General features: G+C 55.1%; 1 protein-coding gene across 9 annotated transcripts in view; it reads right to left on the bottom strand.

The window, feature by feature from the left end:
• EVL (Enah/Vasp-like) overlaps positions 1 to 15,927 on the bottom strand; it is a 174,822-nt gene that overhangs the window by 10,335 nt on the left and 148,560 nt on the right. For 4 of the 9 annotated variants that reach the window (XM_037984488.2, XM_073011321.1, XM_037984486.2 and 1 more), the window contains exons 4-9: positions 13,902 to 13,961; positions 10,314 to 10,377; positions 7,374 to 7,438; positions 5,401 to 5,630; positions 4,457 to 4,578; positions 1,422 to 1,482 (exon numbers count right to left, since the gene is read on the bottom strand). In XM_037984488.2, the coding sequence (XP_037840416.2) occupies positions 1,422 to 1,482; positions 4,457 to 4,578; positions 5,401 to 5,630; positions 7,374 to 7,438; positions 10,314 to 10,377; positions 13,902 to 13,961 (602 nt within the window). The remainder of the gene's footprint in view (positions 1 to 1,421; positions 1,483 to 4,456; positions 4,579 to 5,400; positions 5,631 to 7,373; positions 7,439 to 10,313; positions 10,378 to 13,901; positions 13,962 to 15,927) is intronic. The other 5 variants (XM_007987831.3, XM_073011322.1, XM_007987832.3 and 2 more) reach the window with 2 other exon arrangements.

Here is a 15,927-nt window from a genome sequence, read left to right as displayed (position 1 = left end):
ATTAATGGCAAATCAGTTGGCTAAACTCCATAGCATGTGCAAGGTACGGGAATGGTGGACGTGAGAGAAGCCCAGGCCTGGTCCTCCAAGGGCCTAAGATCTGGCAGGAGACAGTGAGTCTGCACAAGCAATCGTGCCTGTGCTGAGGGCCCGGGGAGAGGACCAGGGCTGGGATCAAGTAGTGAAGAGCTTGTGAGGCCTGGGGGTCGGGAGGCTGTTTTTTGTTGTTGTTGTTTTGTTTTGTTTTTGAGACGGAGTCTTACTCTTGTTGCCCAGGCTGGAGTGCAATGGTGCGATCTCCGCTCACTGCAACCTCTGCCTCCCAGGTTCAAGCAATTCTGCTGCCTCAGTCTCCCGAGTAGCTGGGATTACAGGCATGCGCCACCACACCCAGCTAATTTTGTATTTTTAGTAGAGATGGCGTTTCACTATGTTGGCCAGGCTGGTCTCAAACTCCTGATCTCAGGTGATCCATCTGCCTCAGACTCCCAAAGTGCTGGGATTATAGGTGTGAAGTGTTGCGCCGGCCGGGAGGCTGTTTTTTAAGGAGTAAGGTTTATGCAGAGAAGTGCAGGCTACATGGGAGCTGGCTGGTGGGGCAAAGAGACCCTTATGTGCCCAGGACGGGGCTGAGAGGTGTGGATCAGCTGGGAGGGCTATAGCCTCAGGGTAACACCAGCATGACCCTGACTACTGGGAGGACAGGGCAGGAAGCCTACTCTGGTCCCTGGCAGTTGTATTTCCTCTCTCATTCTGCACTGAGGTGGAACCTTTAAGGCATTTGTAGTTAAGGCTAAACTTAGCCCTGTCAGTGGCAGTCTTTTTATAGGAAAAGCTTCACACAGAGGAAAAGAGAATTAGCTGCCCTAAGTGGAAGCAGATGTTGGGAGTTCTGGCAGCCAGGCTGGCTCTGGGCTGCCTGCTAAGGACAAGAGCTAGGGGTCCAGGGCTCCTTTGCCACAGCTCACCTGAAGCTCCTGCTGGAAGAGGGGTCTTTAGAAACAGAAATAATTTGAAAATAAAAACCTCTCTGGGCTTCTGGCAGACGTGCCCCACTGCAGTGTACTCTTGGAGTCCCAGTCCCGACGAGACCCTGGCTGGTCCGTGCTCCCTGGGGCTCCTGGGCAGGCAAAGTAGCCCTGCGGTGCAGTGCCAGGGCCCCAGGTTTCTCCCCTGTTGGGCTGCAGCTCCAAGGGTGGAGCAGTGTCTGGTCAGTGGTGCTCAGTGAGGGCAGGCCTGTCGCTGGGGCCAGGGTGGTGCAGGGCCAAGCGCTGCAGAGACCCTCTGCCCCTCCTGTGAATCACCTGAAGAAGCGCCCATCCCACGCAGGTCCCAAAGGCCTCGCCTGAGATCAGAGAGCCTCCCTGGCGATGCACTGATCTCAGTGGGAAGCCTGAGGGTGGGGCAGTCTGCTTGCTCACCATTTGGCTTTCATCTTCCTTCTTCTCAGCTGGCTTGTCTGACTGGGAGGCTGCTTTTCTCCTAGGCACAGAGAAGGGGAAGATACAGATCAGCTCCTCACGTTCTCACACTGTCCCAGAACTCTTCTGCTTCCTCCCTGCCAGACCCACCCCAGCACTCAGATAAACCTGTGGGGGAAAATGACGGTGTGAAGGAGGCAGCTTGTCCAGGCCCCATCTGGTGAGGAGCCAGGCCCAGGCAAATGTCCAGGCCCTCTGTGTGCTCATGGCCTGGGACACGAAACTGGTTTAGACAGAGAGGGCGAGATGCCTGTGTCTGTTTAGCTCTACTGGCAGCAGCTGTAGTGTCCGAGGGGTGGAGGGGAGGCGGGCGTGCTCTGTTCCCAGGACACCGAAGACCTGGCCACATGGGACGGAGAGGCACTTCTCTGGGCTGCAGTCTGTCACACAGGTCAAGACATCCGACACTTTCACCCTAAGGCCCTCGTGTCTCGGAACTCAGTTAACCCAGCCATGCCCTCCCCAATCTAGAAAGCCACTCAGAGCCTGGAAATGCTCAGAAGAGGAGCCCTGGCATAGGTCCACATGACGCCCTCGAGTCGGTTCGCGCACCTCCCCAGTATGAATCCCCGTTTCATGTACTCTAAAACCTCACCCATATTTTTTGGCCTCAGTGGTATCTGCTGACCTCCCAGGTCTACACAGGCAGACCCTCAGTGTTCCCCAGAGATAGGCTTCTGTGGCTCTTGAACTTGAGATGAGCTGCCCGTCAAGCATGGAACTGGTCTGAGGTGTGGTGAGGGGCCGTGGCCTCTGTCTGTGGCCTGTCTGTGATGGGCCCAACTGGCTCCCCCTTCTTTAGCTCTCATCTCAGGACAGGTCTGCCCACCTCGTCCCTCAGCTCAGAAACCAGGGAACCACCCCTGACACCAGCTTTTTATAACAGTCAGCCTGGTCAGTTCTACCTCTAAATCTGGGTACCCACCTGTCTTTTTTGTCTTTACTTTTGACACCTTCCTGCATGCCCCCATCATCTCTTCCTGGACTGTCAGAGTCTCCTAACTGGCCTAGCCACGATCATTTTCACCTCACCAGCTGCCCCCCAGCAGCCAGCGTCCCATCTCCTAGAAACAGAACGCTGACCAAGCCACCCACTCGCAGGGGGTGTCGGTGGGAGGAGTGTCTGTGAAAGTGCTGCTAAACAGGGGCTTTCCGTCCACGTTTATTTCCCTCCTGTCCTCCACTACTTGGCAGAGAGACTCAACTGCATGCCCTCAGAGGCAGGAGACAACTGACATGAAAAGAAACCTGGCAAGGGCATTGTCATGGTCAGCTCCACCCAGGAGCCATCACTAAGGTGGATTTCAAAGAGCAACCTGATTGAGCCCTGCTGAGCTATGCAAAGCATGTGTGTTCTCAGGAGGGCCTTGGCTCTCCCACCAGCATCTGGCATCTCACTGGCTCCTGGCAATACTGGCCTTTTCCTGTTCTCAGACAGAAAGGTGCTTCCCCTCAGCGTGGTCTAGGACTCAGGGAGAGTATTCATATTTTCTTTTCCAAAACGATTTCTATTTCTCTGTGGCCCACCCTCCCCTCTGAGTGCTCTGAGGTGATGCCCTGCACCAGGAGGCTCCCTCTTCCAGCCGGACCTTTGGTCCATTTCCTCCACACCTAGCTCTCCAGGCACAGGGGGCGTCGGCCTTCCCAGCTTTACCTTAACTCTGCCCACTGTCCCTCTTACAGCACAGGACGTCCTCATCCTTCCGCAAGCCCTCCCGGCCTCTCCCCCGCGGAGCCCTTCGCCTCTGTGTGACCGCTGTCAGCCCCGCACACCTGGACTCACTCACAGGAAACTGCTCAGAAGCCTGCCTCCTGTCTTGACGATTTACACACGCCGAGGCCCATGCTGTGGATCCACCTTGCTGTTCCCTGACACATGCGGAGCCTCCCCTCCCTGCCATCTGTGATGCACGCAAAGAGGCCCTTGGCAGGAAACCCAGGCTGTGTCCCCGCCATGAAGTGCCACACCAGCTGCCTGCACCTGTGGGCCTCTGGCATCTGGCGTCATCCTCATGGAGCCACGGGAAGGTAATGAGAGGAACTAGGACTGCAGTGTGAAGACCCTGGGCACACACAGAGTTCTCACTTGGGTCAGCCAATTGGAAGGCAGCTGGGAGGGCCAGGAGAAGGCGACAAAGTGGCAGGGGGTGGAGGTTGGGTTACCAAGGGAACAGGGTCCCTGCTGCAGCTTCCTCTATTCTGGCAGGAGAGGCCTGCTCCTGTGCCGTCTGGTGCCTAGGTGAGCCACGATATTGGTAGTCCAAGGTGAGCACATTCCTGATGTCAAGTCAAATTTTAAAATAAAATCCAAGCTTTGCATCCCTTTTGAGAAAGACCTGGATGATCTCCCCACCTGCTCGGGTTTCATCTGGGGAATAGCAGAGAGCCACAATGGCAGGCTGCAGCCACACCTGCTGCAGCGAGCAGACACACATGGCCAGGTCTCAGGCCCTAGAGTCCGGCCGGGATGTGGATGGAACTGCTCTCTCTCCGTCACTCAGGGCAATGCCCTCTGGGCTCCTACCCTTCATAACTCCTCCTGAGTCCTCCATAATGAATCCTGGAGGATGCGGTGCCTTCACCACACATTCACCACAGTGTCCTCTGCAAACTCGACCACTGCAGCCACATCTTATTTCTGTTAGGATCTTAAGAGCAAGGACTGTTCTTTTTCCTGCGTTTATCTTTGAAATTGTCTCCAAATTTATCTCTGCTCAGGACAGGGCTAGTACACGATAGATGCTTCAGGAAATACTTGCTGAGCTAAAATGAAGGATTTGGAGTTTAGAGGACTCCTGTGGGCTTGCTGCTTCACACTAACCCCTTGGGAAGGGTAAACTTAAGTAACAGTTTCCCCTGCTTGGCTAAACCCAGGGAACAAAGATTCTGGGGTCAAGCAAGGATTCTCTGTGCAGCACTGGGGGCCAGGAGCTTCCCACTAGGCACAACAAGTCTCGGGAGGTGTAGAGACCTACCTCTTGGCCAGCAGTTTGTTCATTTCCTCCATGAGGCCTCCTCCGCCACCCCCACTGCTTGCCCGGTTGGCATCGGACTTTGAGGTCCCACTGGGACTGGAGCCTCCAGATGCATCTTCTGGCTGAGGAAAAAGGAGGCCACGTTTTAGATTCTGCTGCTGATGGCAGAACAGGGAGCAGCAACTACGTGAGGGGATGCAGGCGACTGTGTGCGTGTGAATCCTATGGCAGCAGCACTGCAAGGGGCCTCAGGGGCCATCTAGTCCATTATTCCCCAACCCCACAGGGGAGAAAACCAGAATCAACAGAGGGACAAGGACCAGCCCAGGTCACACAGGTCGCAGACATGCCCCAGGCCTGCGGGCTCATGGTCAGTGTCTTTGCCAAGACCAGCCATGACACATGGCGGGAGGGAGGGAGGGGAGAAGAGACTGTTCTGTGGGAAGGAAACGCAGTGTAAGCCAAAGGCCTGTATCAGAGCTATTCTTATAAGCACAGTTCCAGAACATAGGAGCAAGGGGTAGGGAAGAAATAGCCAGGTGGACCTAGTTGCCAGGATACAACTGTGTACAATGGAAAGGGCAATGGACTTAGACTCAGGAGACCCAGGCTTGAGTCCAAAATCTGCTATTTATAAACGGTGTGACTTGAGCAAATTATTCAGCTTTTGTGCTTCCACTTCCTCACCTCTAAAGCGGGACATATTTCTGGCCCCACGTATGAAGGTCAATGTGAGGCTCAATGGCTAACTAAAGCACCTCATAATTTCAAATTGCTGTCCCATGCGATTTCTTATTTGAGAAAAAGAGGCCAAGGGCCAGCTAGCTTTGGGCAGGGAGGCAGTTTGCTCAGCGTCTCGCAGACGGGGGAAGGAATACAATCGCTCTGCAGACAGCATAAGCATCCCTCGGTCCCATTCCCGCCCCGCGCACAGGAGGTCTTACCCGTTGGACTCTTCTCAGCTTGGCCCCAGCTATGGCAGCGGCCAGTCCTGACATGGAGCTCTCGTCGTGGCTGGACCCCTGGGCTCCTCCAGCTGGCAGTGGGGGTGGGGGAGGTGGGGTAGCCCCTGTGGGTGGAGGTGGGACTGGGGGTGGGGGTGGCGGTGGAGGCCCACTACATGAGATGGGGGCGCTGGCTGCAGATGAGGGATGCCCTGGTGGGAGGATGGGCCCTGAAACGCAACAGTGAGGCTCAGCCAGCTCCAGCACCCAGCTGGGGGCTAAGCCTGCTGCTCTCAGCTCAGGTTCCCCAGAGGAAGGACAGAGGGCAGGCTGTTCCTCAGAGGGATGAGGAACAGCTCCAGGCCTGCTTCATCCAGGAAGCCCCCATGGGATGAACTTGGATCTGGCATAATTATTCCCTATTCTGGTGTCCTCAGTACTCTGGGGCCTGGCTGGACCCACAGTGTCCTCTATTTGCTTAACATTCCTTGAGCCCAGGCAATTTCCTCTTGCTCCAATCATGTTTTTCCAGGGGGAGAGGAAGCTGGCTGGTTACAGTTTGTGCCTCTTCTCTTCTCTGCTCCTTCTAAGCACCTAGCATCCCCTAGGCAGAAGCTAGTCACCAAGATCCAACTGTGACTGACACTTGGTCTTTGGAGGCCGTGGCAGGTACTGTGGGTCCCAGGGCCAACTGGGGGCGTGGGTCAGGGTGCAATGCTGAGTGCTGGGCTCCAGCATCATCCATCCAGCCCCCTCCGCCAGTGCTGCCTGAGCCTGTTTTGTGCCAGGCAATGTGCTAAGTGCTGGGTATTGTGCCGGGGAAAACCAGCCACAAGCTCTCTGCTCAGGGTGCTCACAGCCTGTGAGGAACAGTCAACGAATTGCACGGGTGAATGCAGATGGAGGACTGTGGCAAGTTGACAGGTGTTACCAAGGGCAGGCACGTGGCGCCATGTTGGTATACAAAGAGGCGCTCCAGCCTGGCCAGAAGTTCACGGAAGACTTCCTCACAGAAGTAACTGTGGGGCTGGGACATGACTGGAGAGCAGGGGTTCAGCTAGGTGACGAGGCGGAGGCAAAATGTGAGGAAGGAGGAAAAGGATGGAAAGTGCTTGAGGCACTAGAGGGAGAGAGGGCGGGCACAGGCTGTTCCGAGAGTGATGGGGAAGGCACGACATGATGACAGTGTCAGACCTGCATCAGAAATGCAGAGTGGCCGGTGCGGGGGGGGGGGGGGGGGCAGGAAACCTGCAGCAGTTAGGTGGGGGTGATGGGGTCAGTCAGCATCTCATGAGCAGGGTGCTCCTGTAACCAGTAAGGGCTCGAGTTTCTCATCAGTAAACAGGATAATAGTCACCTGCTCACTTCATAAGGTGTTTGAGAAAATGAAACAAGACAAAGAACATGAAAGCACTTGGTAAATTATCTAGTCCTTTGCCTATCAGTGAACACGACAATTTCTGGAAAACCCTTGTCCTTCTCCTTTAACGTGCTAAGCTCCACCAAACGTCCGAGACGGACGCGTGGCAGCACCTCCTGTGGGAAGTCTTCCCTGACCCAGGGTGGGCCTTCAGCACCTGCTCGCCACTTGCCACAGTGTGCGCTATGTGACACAGCAAGGGTGGGTTCGCTGTCTCCTTGACTGAACAGTGGGCTCCGAGGGCAGGAACTGCATCTGCAGTCATAGTCATGTCCCCAGCCCTTAGCATGGTGCCTGAGACATGGGAAGTGCTGGCCGAATGTCCACTCCAGAGGAGGTTGGTGGGCAGTGGCCAGACCCAGCTGAGCAGACTCCCAAGCCTCTGCTCTGCTCTCTGCTGCCCGCACCATGTGAAGTGGTGGTCGCACTTTGAGGCCTAGGCTCCCCATAGCTACTCACACAGTGCCCCGTGTGTCCCTGGGCCTCATCTACGTGGAGGGGCTACCGCCCGGCACCAGCATGGGAGTCAGCCCTAGGGGAGGAGGGCTCTCACCTGTGGCCGAGGTTCTTCTTTCTAGAGATTCCTGACGCTGCTGCTGGTGCTGCTCCATCACTTGTCTGAAAAGCAACCACAGCGGGGCAGTCTGACTTCTCCACACTGGAGAGCGCACACTGTGCCTGCGCTGCGCCCACAGGCCCCGGCTTCAGAGTCAGGTTTCGCCAGTGCTCCACAAGCACCACCGTGTGCCACAGCTGCCTCTACTTAACAGGATGGGGGATGTGGCTGGGTCCAGCTCCCGAAATGGGAGCACCGGCTCTCTCCTGAGTCTCAGGCACACTGAACACAGAGCTCCTCATGGAAGGCCAACGTGATTCCACTCCCCAGAGTGACCAAGCTCTTCCCTGGGCTAGATGGGCACATCTGGCTTTTGGGGGCCTGTGGCCTCAACAGACCCAGTCTCAGGAACGCCTGTTCTTAGGACCTGGCCAAGCTTCCTGGCACAGTTCTCAGGTGTGTTTTAGTTGCCAGTAGAAATGGACACAAAGGCTACACTTCTCATTTTCTTTACCACAGACCGGCCACAGCCCCGCCTTCGTCTAGGGAGCCGTTTGGTACGCTGTGGCACACTGCTACGTGCACCACAGCGGGAACTCACATCCCAGTTCCTTATGGCAGGGTGGCCTTAGGGTGCTCTTAAAGGCAAGATGAATGAGGACACTGAGCCCCAGATACATCCACAGAATCCAGGGACCGACTTCTGGAGTGGGAGGCACCTTAAGAAATCATGCAGGCCACAGACAACATCAAGAGCTCAGCTGGTGTGGCGCAAACTGAACACCTGCTATGGAAACACAGGGTTAAGGATTGCTCTGAAGGCAGCTCTGGGCTTGGTGGGAGTGCCAGAAACATCTATTTCATGGGGTTCTTGTAGGGTATATGCCTTAACTAAAACATTATGGAATGCCTGGGTGCAGTGGCTCACGCCTATAATCACAGCACTTTGGGAGGGTGAGGCGGGCGGATCAGGAGGTCAGGAGTTTGAGACCAGCCTGACCAACATGGTGAAACCCCGTCTCTACTAAAAATACAAAAATGAGCTGGGTGTGGTGGCGTGCGCCTGTAATCCCAGATACTCAGGGGGCTGAGGCAGGAGAATCTCTTGAACCCGGGAGGCAGAGGTTGCAATGAGCCAAGATCGCGCCACTGCACTCCGGCCTAGGTGACAGAGCAAGACTCTGTCTCAAAAAAAAAAAAAAAAAAGGAAAAGCCCCTTTTAGCATTAAAGTCTGAAAAGCTCCCAGCAGCATCTATATTAGTGTCTCAAACTGCTGAAACCTCCGCAGTAGGAGCCACACACCTAGAAAACCATGGTAAAATGACGATGTGTGAAAAATATTCAAGTCACGTCTGAACCTATGATACTGTTTGGATGCTTCGAGTCTCTGCCTCACTAAGTCTTGTCCCTGCCCGCCTCCAATAAAGTGGCATGGGACAAGCGAGAGTCTCCCCTGCCATGTGTGTGTTCCTGCCTTGAGGCAGGTGTGTGTGTCTTTGTGTGTGATCCCATCTTGGGGCAGGTGTGTGTGTGTGTGTGTGTGTGGTCCCACCTTGGGCAGGTATGTGTGTGTGGTCCTGCCTTGGGGCAGGTGTGTGCTTGTGTGTGTGTGTGTGTGTCTGTGTCTGTGTCTGGTCCTGCCTTGGGGCAAGTGTATGTGTTTGTGGGTATGTCTCCTGCTGTTCACACCCTGACCGCCAGGCGGTGCTCCCATTCCCGGCCGGCCAGTGACCCCACACAGCTTGGTTTGGGCCCTGGGGTACAGAATTCAGCACTGCGGGTGTTGAAGCAGTTTCGAGAGAAATGAAGGACCCATTCAGCGGCCATCCACTCCTGTACGCTTACACCTGGCATCTGGTGGCTTACTCCTTCACACCCTTTTGTGGGTAGGGCCGGCCTTGGGTCCTGCCAGGGAGCTGCAGCTGGAGTGAGACCTGACTGCCAGTCTGGGTTCTGCCTGACTCCCTGGTTACTCTGGGCAAGTCACTTCCATTCTCTGGGCTTCAGCTGGCTCATGGGGACAACAGTAAGAAAAGCCCTGAGGGTGAGTGGATGAGACAGGCAGAGCAAAGCCAACACCATCTTCAAATCAGGAAACTGAGGCTTGGAGAGGAACTTGCCCAAGGTCATTTCTCAGTCTCAGGAAAAGGCCAGAGCAGAGGAGGTCTTGGGATAAGCCCCATGCCATTTGGTGAGGGGGGAGGTGGGGGCAGATGCCGGCTTTCCTGACTCCTGGTCCGGGACTGGACGTGAGCGCAGCCACAGAGAGTTGCGGCTTGACTCCCTATCTGACAAAGCTGAGTGAGGAAGGCCTGGGCCGGGCCCTACCTCCCTTGACACAGAAGAGGCAGAGGACCCATCGCTGAGAGGGCAGACCTAGGTTCAAGTCCTGACTCTGCCATTTCAGGGCAATGTGACCTTGGGAGGCTGCTCCATGGGGACCCACCATGACTGTAATTTCAGGACAACAGCCTTGGCCCTTCCTCTTCCCCTCATGCTAACACTTTAGAAGCTCCATGGGGTGAGAGTGTCATGGGGTGAGAGGGTTCATTCCTATGGTCCCTAGCCCCATCCCATGGAAGCGACTGCCCCCCAGGCTGAATCCCTCATGCCTGGACTGTCTCCTGCTACATTGGGGAAGAGGAAGTGAGGTGACAATGGAGAGCACTTGGGCTCTGCTGGGTCACCCTGAGAGCCGTCCTGCTGGAGGTCAGTAGCACTCTCTGTAGAATGCCAGGCTCTCACAGTCATTCCTGGTCTTGGTGTCCAGGACTAGCGGCTGCGCATTGGCCCCCTCTTTCTTCCTGGTCTGGCCTGCACCCTGCACCCTCCTGCAGCGTATGCCTCTAGGAGTCCTGGCCCTGGCTGCTGGTGCATCCTCACCCACTGAAGGCACCCCTGGCCACCCAGCCTGACCCCTGTGGGTGCTGGGTTACCTTCTCTGGATGTCCATCTCATCAGGAGAGGGGCCATTCTGCACCTGACGCTGGCTGGAGGGGCCTGTGGGCAGAGAAGCACAGAAACAGAGTGGTTAGAGGAAGAAAGGCCCCAACAAACCCACCTGGAGTGCTCTCTATCTGTGCCCACCTCCTGGCTGCAGAAGAGACATCTTTAAGAATCTTTTTAAATGCTGGCCTCACTCATACCTGTGCACCACTCACCCCACCTCACTCTCTCAATCACCCTCTCTCTCTCTCTCACTCATGGCTCTTCATTCTGAACCAATAAATGAGACCCAAACTTTCACATGGTTAAAAATTACCCCTTTCAGTTACTGACCCTGCTCACGTTCTCTCTCAAACTATCTTCTTGCTGCTTCAGCCTTCTTGCTGGCCACCATCCCCTCAACCCTTTAACACTGAATCTGGCCTCTTTACATCCCACCAGGATGTTCTAATTAAAATCACCAGGGAACTGGGGATTGCCAAACCTAACAAATCCACTTGATTCCACTTTTTTTTTTTTTTTTTTGAGACGGAGTCTCGCTCTGACGCCCAGACTGGAGTGCAGTGGCACTATCTCGGCTCATTGCAAGCTCCGCCTCCCGGGTTCACACCATTCTCCTGCCTCAGCCTCCCAAGAATCCGGGACTACAGGTGCCCGCCACCACGCCTGGCTAATTTTTTTTTTATTTTTAGTAGAGACGGGGTTTCACCGTGTTAGCTAGGATGGTCTCGATCTCCTGACCTTGTGATCCACCCGCCTCGGCCTCCCAAAGTGCTGGGATTACAGGCGTGAGCCACCATGCCCGGCTGATTCCACTTTCTGAGCAAAGGACAGACACTGACAGCTGGTGGATGTCCTGGGTGTGTCTGAGCTGAGGCCCATGCTTCTAGCCCTGGGGTGACCCCTGCTGTCTGAAAAGGGTGTCTGGAGCTGCAGGTGGGAAGCAGCCAGGCCCTGCCCTTGCTCCCCTTGTTCTGGACTGGTGCGGAACTTTCTGGCCACACCCCTGGACCCTGAAGGAGGGACCTCCTGCCGTGCAGACCTCCTGTTCAGAGGAGGCTGGAGCTGGCGTCTGTGCAGGGCTTCCTGTGCTGTGCCACAGCTAAGCTTCCGCCCCCACCTAAGAAAAAGCTGACTGTTCCTTCTCTGCCAGCTCAGGTGTCACTAGGGGACTGCAGAGTCACAGTGACTGGGGGAGGGACTCTGGGCAGGCTGCTCTCATACTTCCCTGACTAGATGGGGAAGTGGCTTTGTTTTTGCCCCAGGATGTCCCCACATCGATGATGTGGGGACACCCCTGTTCCCTCCTACTTCATAGAGGACCAAGGTCTTAGTGGTTCTTCCCTCCTTGTACTCAAGAAACAGAAGGAATGAATATGTGAATATTACAAGAGCAATGTCCAGGCACTTTTCTTAATTTAACGTTAAATCTAACTCTAATTCTCACAACCCTATAAGAAGGCTTCCATAAGGACTTGTAACAGCTGGGAAGCCAGGCTCAGAAAGGCTAAATGGCTTGCCCAAGGTCTTATATACAGCAAGTGGCAGATGCAAACCATGTGCAAATGCCACTTTCTTTCTTAAACTCAATCAGACAGTGGTGTCAGATTGAGACCAGCTTGAAGAACGAAGGATGAAGGTGGCAGACTCATATGCTGCCAAAAGAGCTGCAAGCTGCCCTCGGATGGTGTGCAAGGTGCTGTGGACATGTGTCCCCGCCACCCGCCGACTGCCACTCATCCTGGCTGAGGCGGGAGGAATTCCTGGCATTTCTGCTCCATGTCTGGCTTGTGCCTGAGCTGCTCTGCTGTGAGTTTGGCACAGGCCTTGGGCTCTGGCTTGGACAACTGGATATCCGCCTTGTTCTAAGACCGGGTCTCAAAGGCTGAGTTCACTCCTGGATCTGGATTTTGTCCTTCTGGGGGCTGAGTCCCTGTCCCAGCGACCTGTCTAGCATTTGGTCTGAGGGTTGGCCCTGCCCTAGGATGGAGGCCTTTCCACGCTTGGGCTCCACCAGCTGCTGCAAGATCCTTCTGTGTCTGTGGCCTGGCCTTGCCCAGGTCACTGTAACTGTCTTCTACCCTTGTCAGGACCCCAGATGGCCGCCAGCTGCCCGCAGAGAGGCCTGTGTGGTTTTGTGCTTTGGATTCCCAATTTTGCCTGCTGGGCTGGCATCCTCCCAGCACCCTCCCAACCTGTTTCTCCAGAGGGTGGGGAAGTCCAACAGGAGCCCTGGCCCTTCGAGGGGGCTCTGGCCCCTGCATCTAAGACCTAATTAAAAATTGGCTGGAGTTTTAGACACGACAGAGCAGGAAAGGATAACACTTGATTGCATTGATTGCATAAAGCTTGCCATTCTTCTTAAACTAAGAAAATGTTCAATTGTTTTGAGCCATCATGGCCCTGAACATCATGAAGTACAGTCCCTTTGTTTTAGGGGTAGGAGCTAAGGCACAGGGGGTCTGTCCAATGTCACCCAGGGTAACTGTGACAGACCTGAGGTTCCCATCGCCTCCTTACTCCTGGCCTCCTCCGCCCCCAGCACAGCTTCCCCGTGGCCGTCCGCGGGAGGGACAGGGACAAAGGTCATTGCTGCAGACTGCTGGTGGCCCTTGGGAAGCTCCAGGCAGCAGCCCCTTGGCAAGTGATTCTTCAGTGGGAGGAGTAGCTAAGGAAGGCTCCTGGCTGCTGGTAATCAGACTCCCTCGTGTCTAGTGGTGAGGCACTACACATGACTTCCCTGGGTGATGCACACAGAAGCCAAGGCGGAGGATGTGGCACTTGTCCCATGCTGCAGATGAGTACCTTAGAGCCATTTCTTGCCGCCCGAGCTGAGCTTGGATCCCACAGGAGCCAGGGTGATGGGGATGGTGGGGGTCCCAGCTCTTCCCTCTCTGCCTCCCACAGCTTGTTAGGTAATGGAGTCTCATTGGTGCTGTGTGAGCTGCCCCACAGAATGCCCCGCTTCTCTGCCGCCACCTGGCAGCCTTGGTGTCTCTCTCTCTTGGACCCTCACCTCCTCTCATTCTGACAGTGCGGCCTAAATGACGTCTGGAAAACACAGACATGACCTGCACTAGGTTGGGCCCAGGCTCCACTGAATAAGATTCAAGGCTTTCAGGCTAGGCCCCAGCCCACCCACCTTGTGGCTGCGCCTCCCCGACAGCCCTCCATAGCCGACCTCCTGCACCTGCACACTGGGCCTGGCCGCACTATGCTTCCCGTCTCTGTTTTGTGCACTACTCAACCCATGTGGGTCACCTTTTTCTGCCGTCTCCACCAAGCAAGGCTTCCAGGCCCAGCTTGGTGGTCACCTCTTCCATGAAGCCCTCCGCAGGTCCTCATGCTCCTTCTCACCAACCGGTGCCCATGCGCCTCTCTTGAAAACTCACAGCTTTCTCACCCATATTCTCGTAATTTGGGAGCTGCCTTCTCTTCTGTACTAGACCCTGGGCTTCTCGCAGGCAGACAGCACGTCTCACTCCACACTCCAGCCTCACAGCCTGGCTCGCATCAGACACTCGGTATATTCTACTGAACTGAGTCGGGAAAGGGAGAGGGGGCTCGAGCTCACTTACCCTGGGGGAAAGGTTCAGGTGAAGGAGTCATGCTGAACTGACCTGAGTGAAAACAAAAACCTAGGAGGTAAGCCACAGAGATACAGGGCTTAGAAGGGGTCCCCCAAGTTCATGCTTGTCCAGAGAAGAGGCAGCAGTGTAATGATGCCCTGCCAGCACCTGGTACCCTCTGTTGACCAGAGGCATTAAGGACAAATTAAAGCCACGGGGCTGCTAACCCAGCCTTTGTCGCAGGGCTGTGAGTTTCAGACGCCTTTCTGCTAGAGGACCTGTGGCTCTGCACACAGTGGCAGAACATGGAGTCACCTTCTGTGGCCATGAGGTGCGCTCCTTTGTACAGTAAATGTACAGCAGTGATGGTCTGCGGATCACATCTTAATTGTCTTGTTCCCATGAAGTACTAACCTGGGCAGGCAGTGGGCACGAGAGGACCTGGCCTGCGTCTGCCTCACACCTGCCTAGCCATGCACCCCTAGGCAGGCTACTGTGCCCTCATCTACGAAATGGGAGTCCTAATGCACTAATGCTAATAGTGGTACCTCACCAAGCTGCTGTGAGGAATAAACAAACTCTAGGAGTAAAAAGTATATGGTAAGCCATAAAGTGCTGGAAATATTTGTTTGCATTACTGTTGAAAGTACACTGTTGACCTTTCTGCTGAGTCCGACAGGAATCTGCCTGTGTGCTGGCTTAAGTGGCCCTCTGCCCCCGCGGCCTTGCTGGTGAGGTCCCCTCGGCGGAGCACCTTCTTCTCTACGGGCTGCGTGCACTCACTGCCCAGTTGGTCGCACCATGGCCCCCTGAAGTACACAGGACGAGTGGTGGTGGTGCTCAGGAGTGAGGGGACTTGCCCAAAGCCACAGGGTTTATGACGCTGGCCCCAGTATCCCAAGCTTGTAGAGTCTAGGAGCTGATCTTGCCGAGGCAGGGGCCTGGCCCATTGACTTGGGACTCCAACTAAGGAAACTCTCATCCTCTTCTCACTCATCTCAGATAAATTTTGTCGAGTCAAAATAAAGAGGATGAGACAGGAAACAAGCATGAGAAGAAATTCAAAAATTAAAAAAGGAAAAATAAAAGGACCCGTCACGCTACAGACAAATGAAAATCAGAAAGGGAAATTTTAGGTCCAACATCAAACAAGAGCAGGGTGGCTGGGCATTCCTGGTGTCATGTGGGTCCAGCCCTTGGTGGCAGGGCTCACACCTGGTAGCAGGCCAGGCCATAGGTTCCCTGGCTGACCTCTTCTCTGAACACAAAGAGCTGCAGGAGGACAGAGGCTGAGACCCAGCCAAGGCTCAAGTCCAGGCTGGCCTGCTCCAGGGCCCGCTGGACCATGATGATTCTCAGGAAGGAGGTGACCTCCTGCTGTCCTGGAGGCCCACTTTCCAGCTTCAAGTCTAACTTCCATCAAACACCCACTCCTCCCAAACACAGCAGTGACTCAGAGGAGCCCTTTCACTCTTAGGAGCCATGAGGTGGGGAGAAAACACATAAGAGGGGAGGGAAGGCTGGGCCAGACTCAGTCATGCGCCCTCCTGAAAGGGAGGGGTGGTGAGATGGGGTGAGGGGGCCAGTCACAGGGGACAGGAGCTGATAGACTCAGGGCAGTCTATATGACTGACAGGGAGTGGGGCCAGGAGGTCTGAGTCCCTTCTCACTGGGGAGAGTGAGCACTGGAAGAGGCCAGCTCCCGTCTGGTGGCATCTCTACCTGGGACGCACTGCAGGCGTTTGGCAGGTCACTCCCCTTTGTTGCTATTCTGCAAGCAGGGACATGAAGAATTGCCATGTGCCCTTCACAGGCTGCTCCGAGGAGGAGATGAGCTTATACCTGGTCTTTGTATTGTACCTTTTCAAAAGGCTTTTATAGCATCTGTCGCTGACATAAGGATTTGACAAAGGATTCCAAAGAAAGGTACTGCCATCTTCAAGAAAGCTGTCCTGGTGTAGTGGAAAGGGGTAGGGAGGGCACAGAAGAGAGGAAAAATCTGGGCACGGCCAGGCACGGTGGCTCACGCCTATAA

The sequence above is a fragment of the Chlorocebus sabaeus genome, chromosome 24 (genome assembly GCF_047675955.1).
Source record: "Chlorocebus sabaeus isolate Y175 chromosome 24, mChlSab1.0.hap1, whole genome shotgun sequence".
NCBI classification, from domain to species: Eukaryota; Metazoa; Chordata; class Mammalia; order Primates; family Cercopithecidae; genus Chlorocebus; species Chlorocebus sabaeus.
The sequence above is the reverse complement of the archived record's forward strand: the minus strand, read 5'-3'. Positions and strand labels throughout refer to the sequence as shown.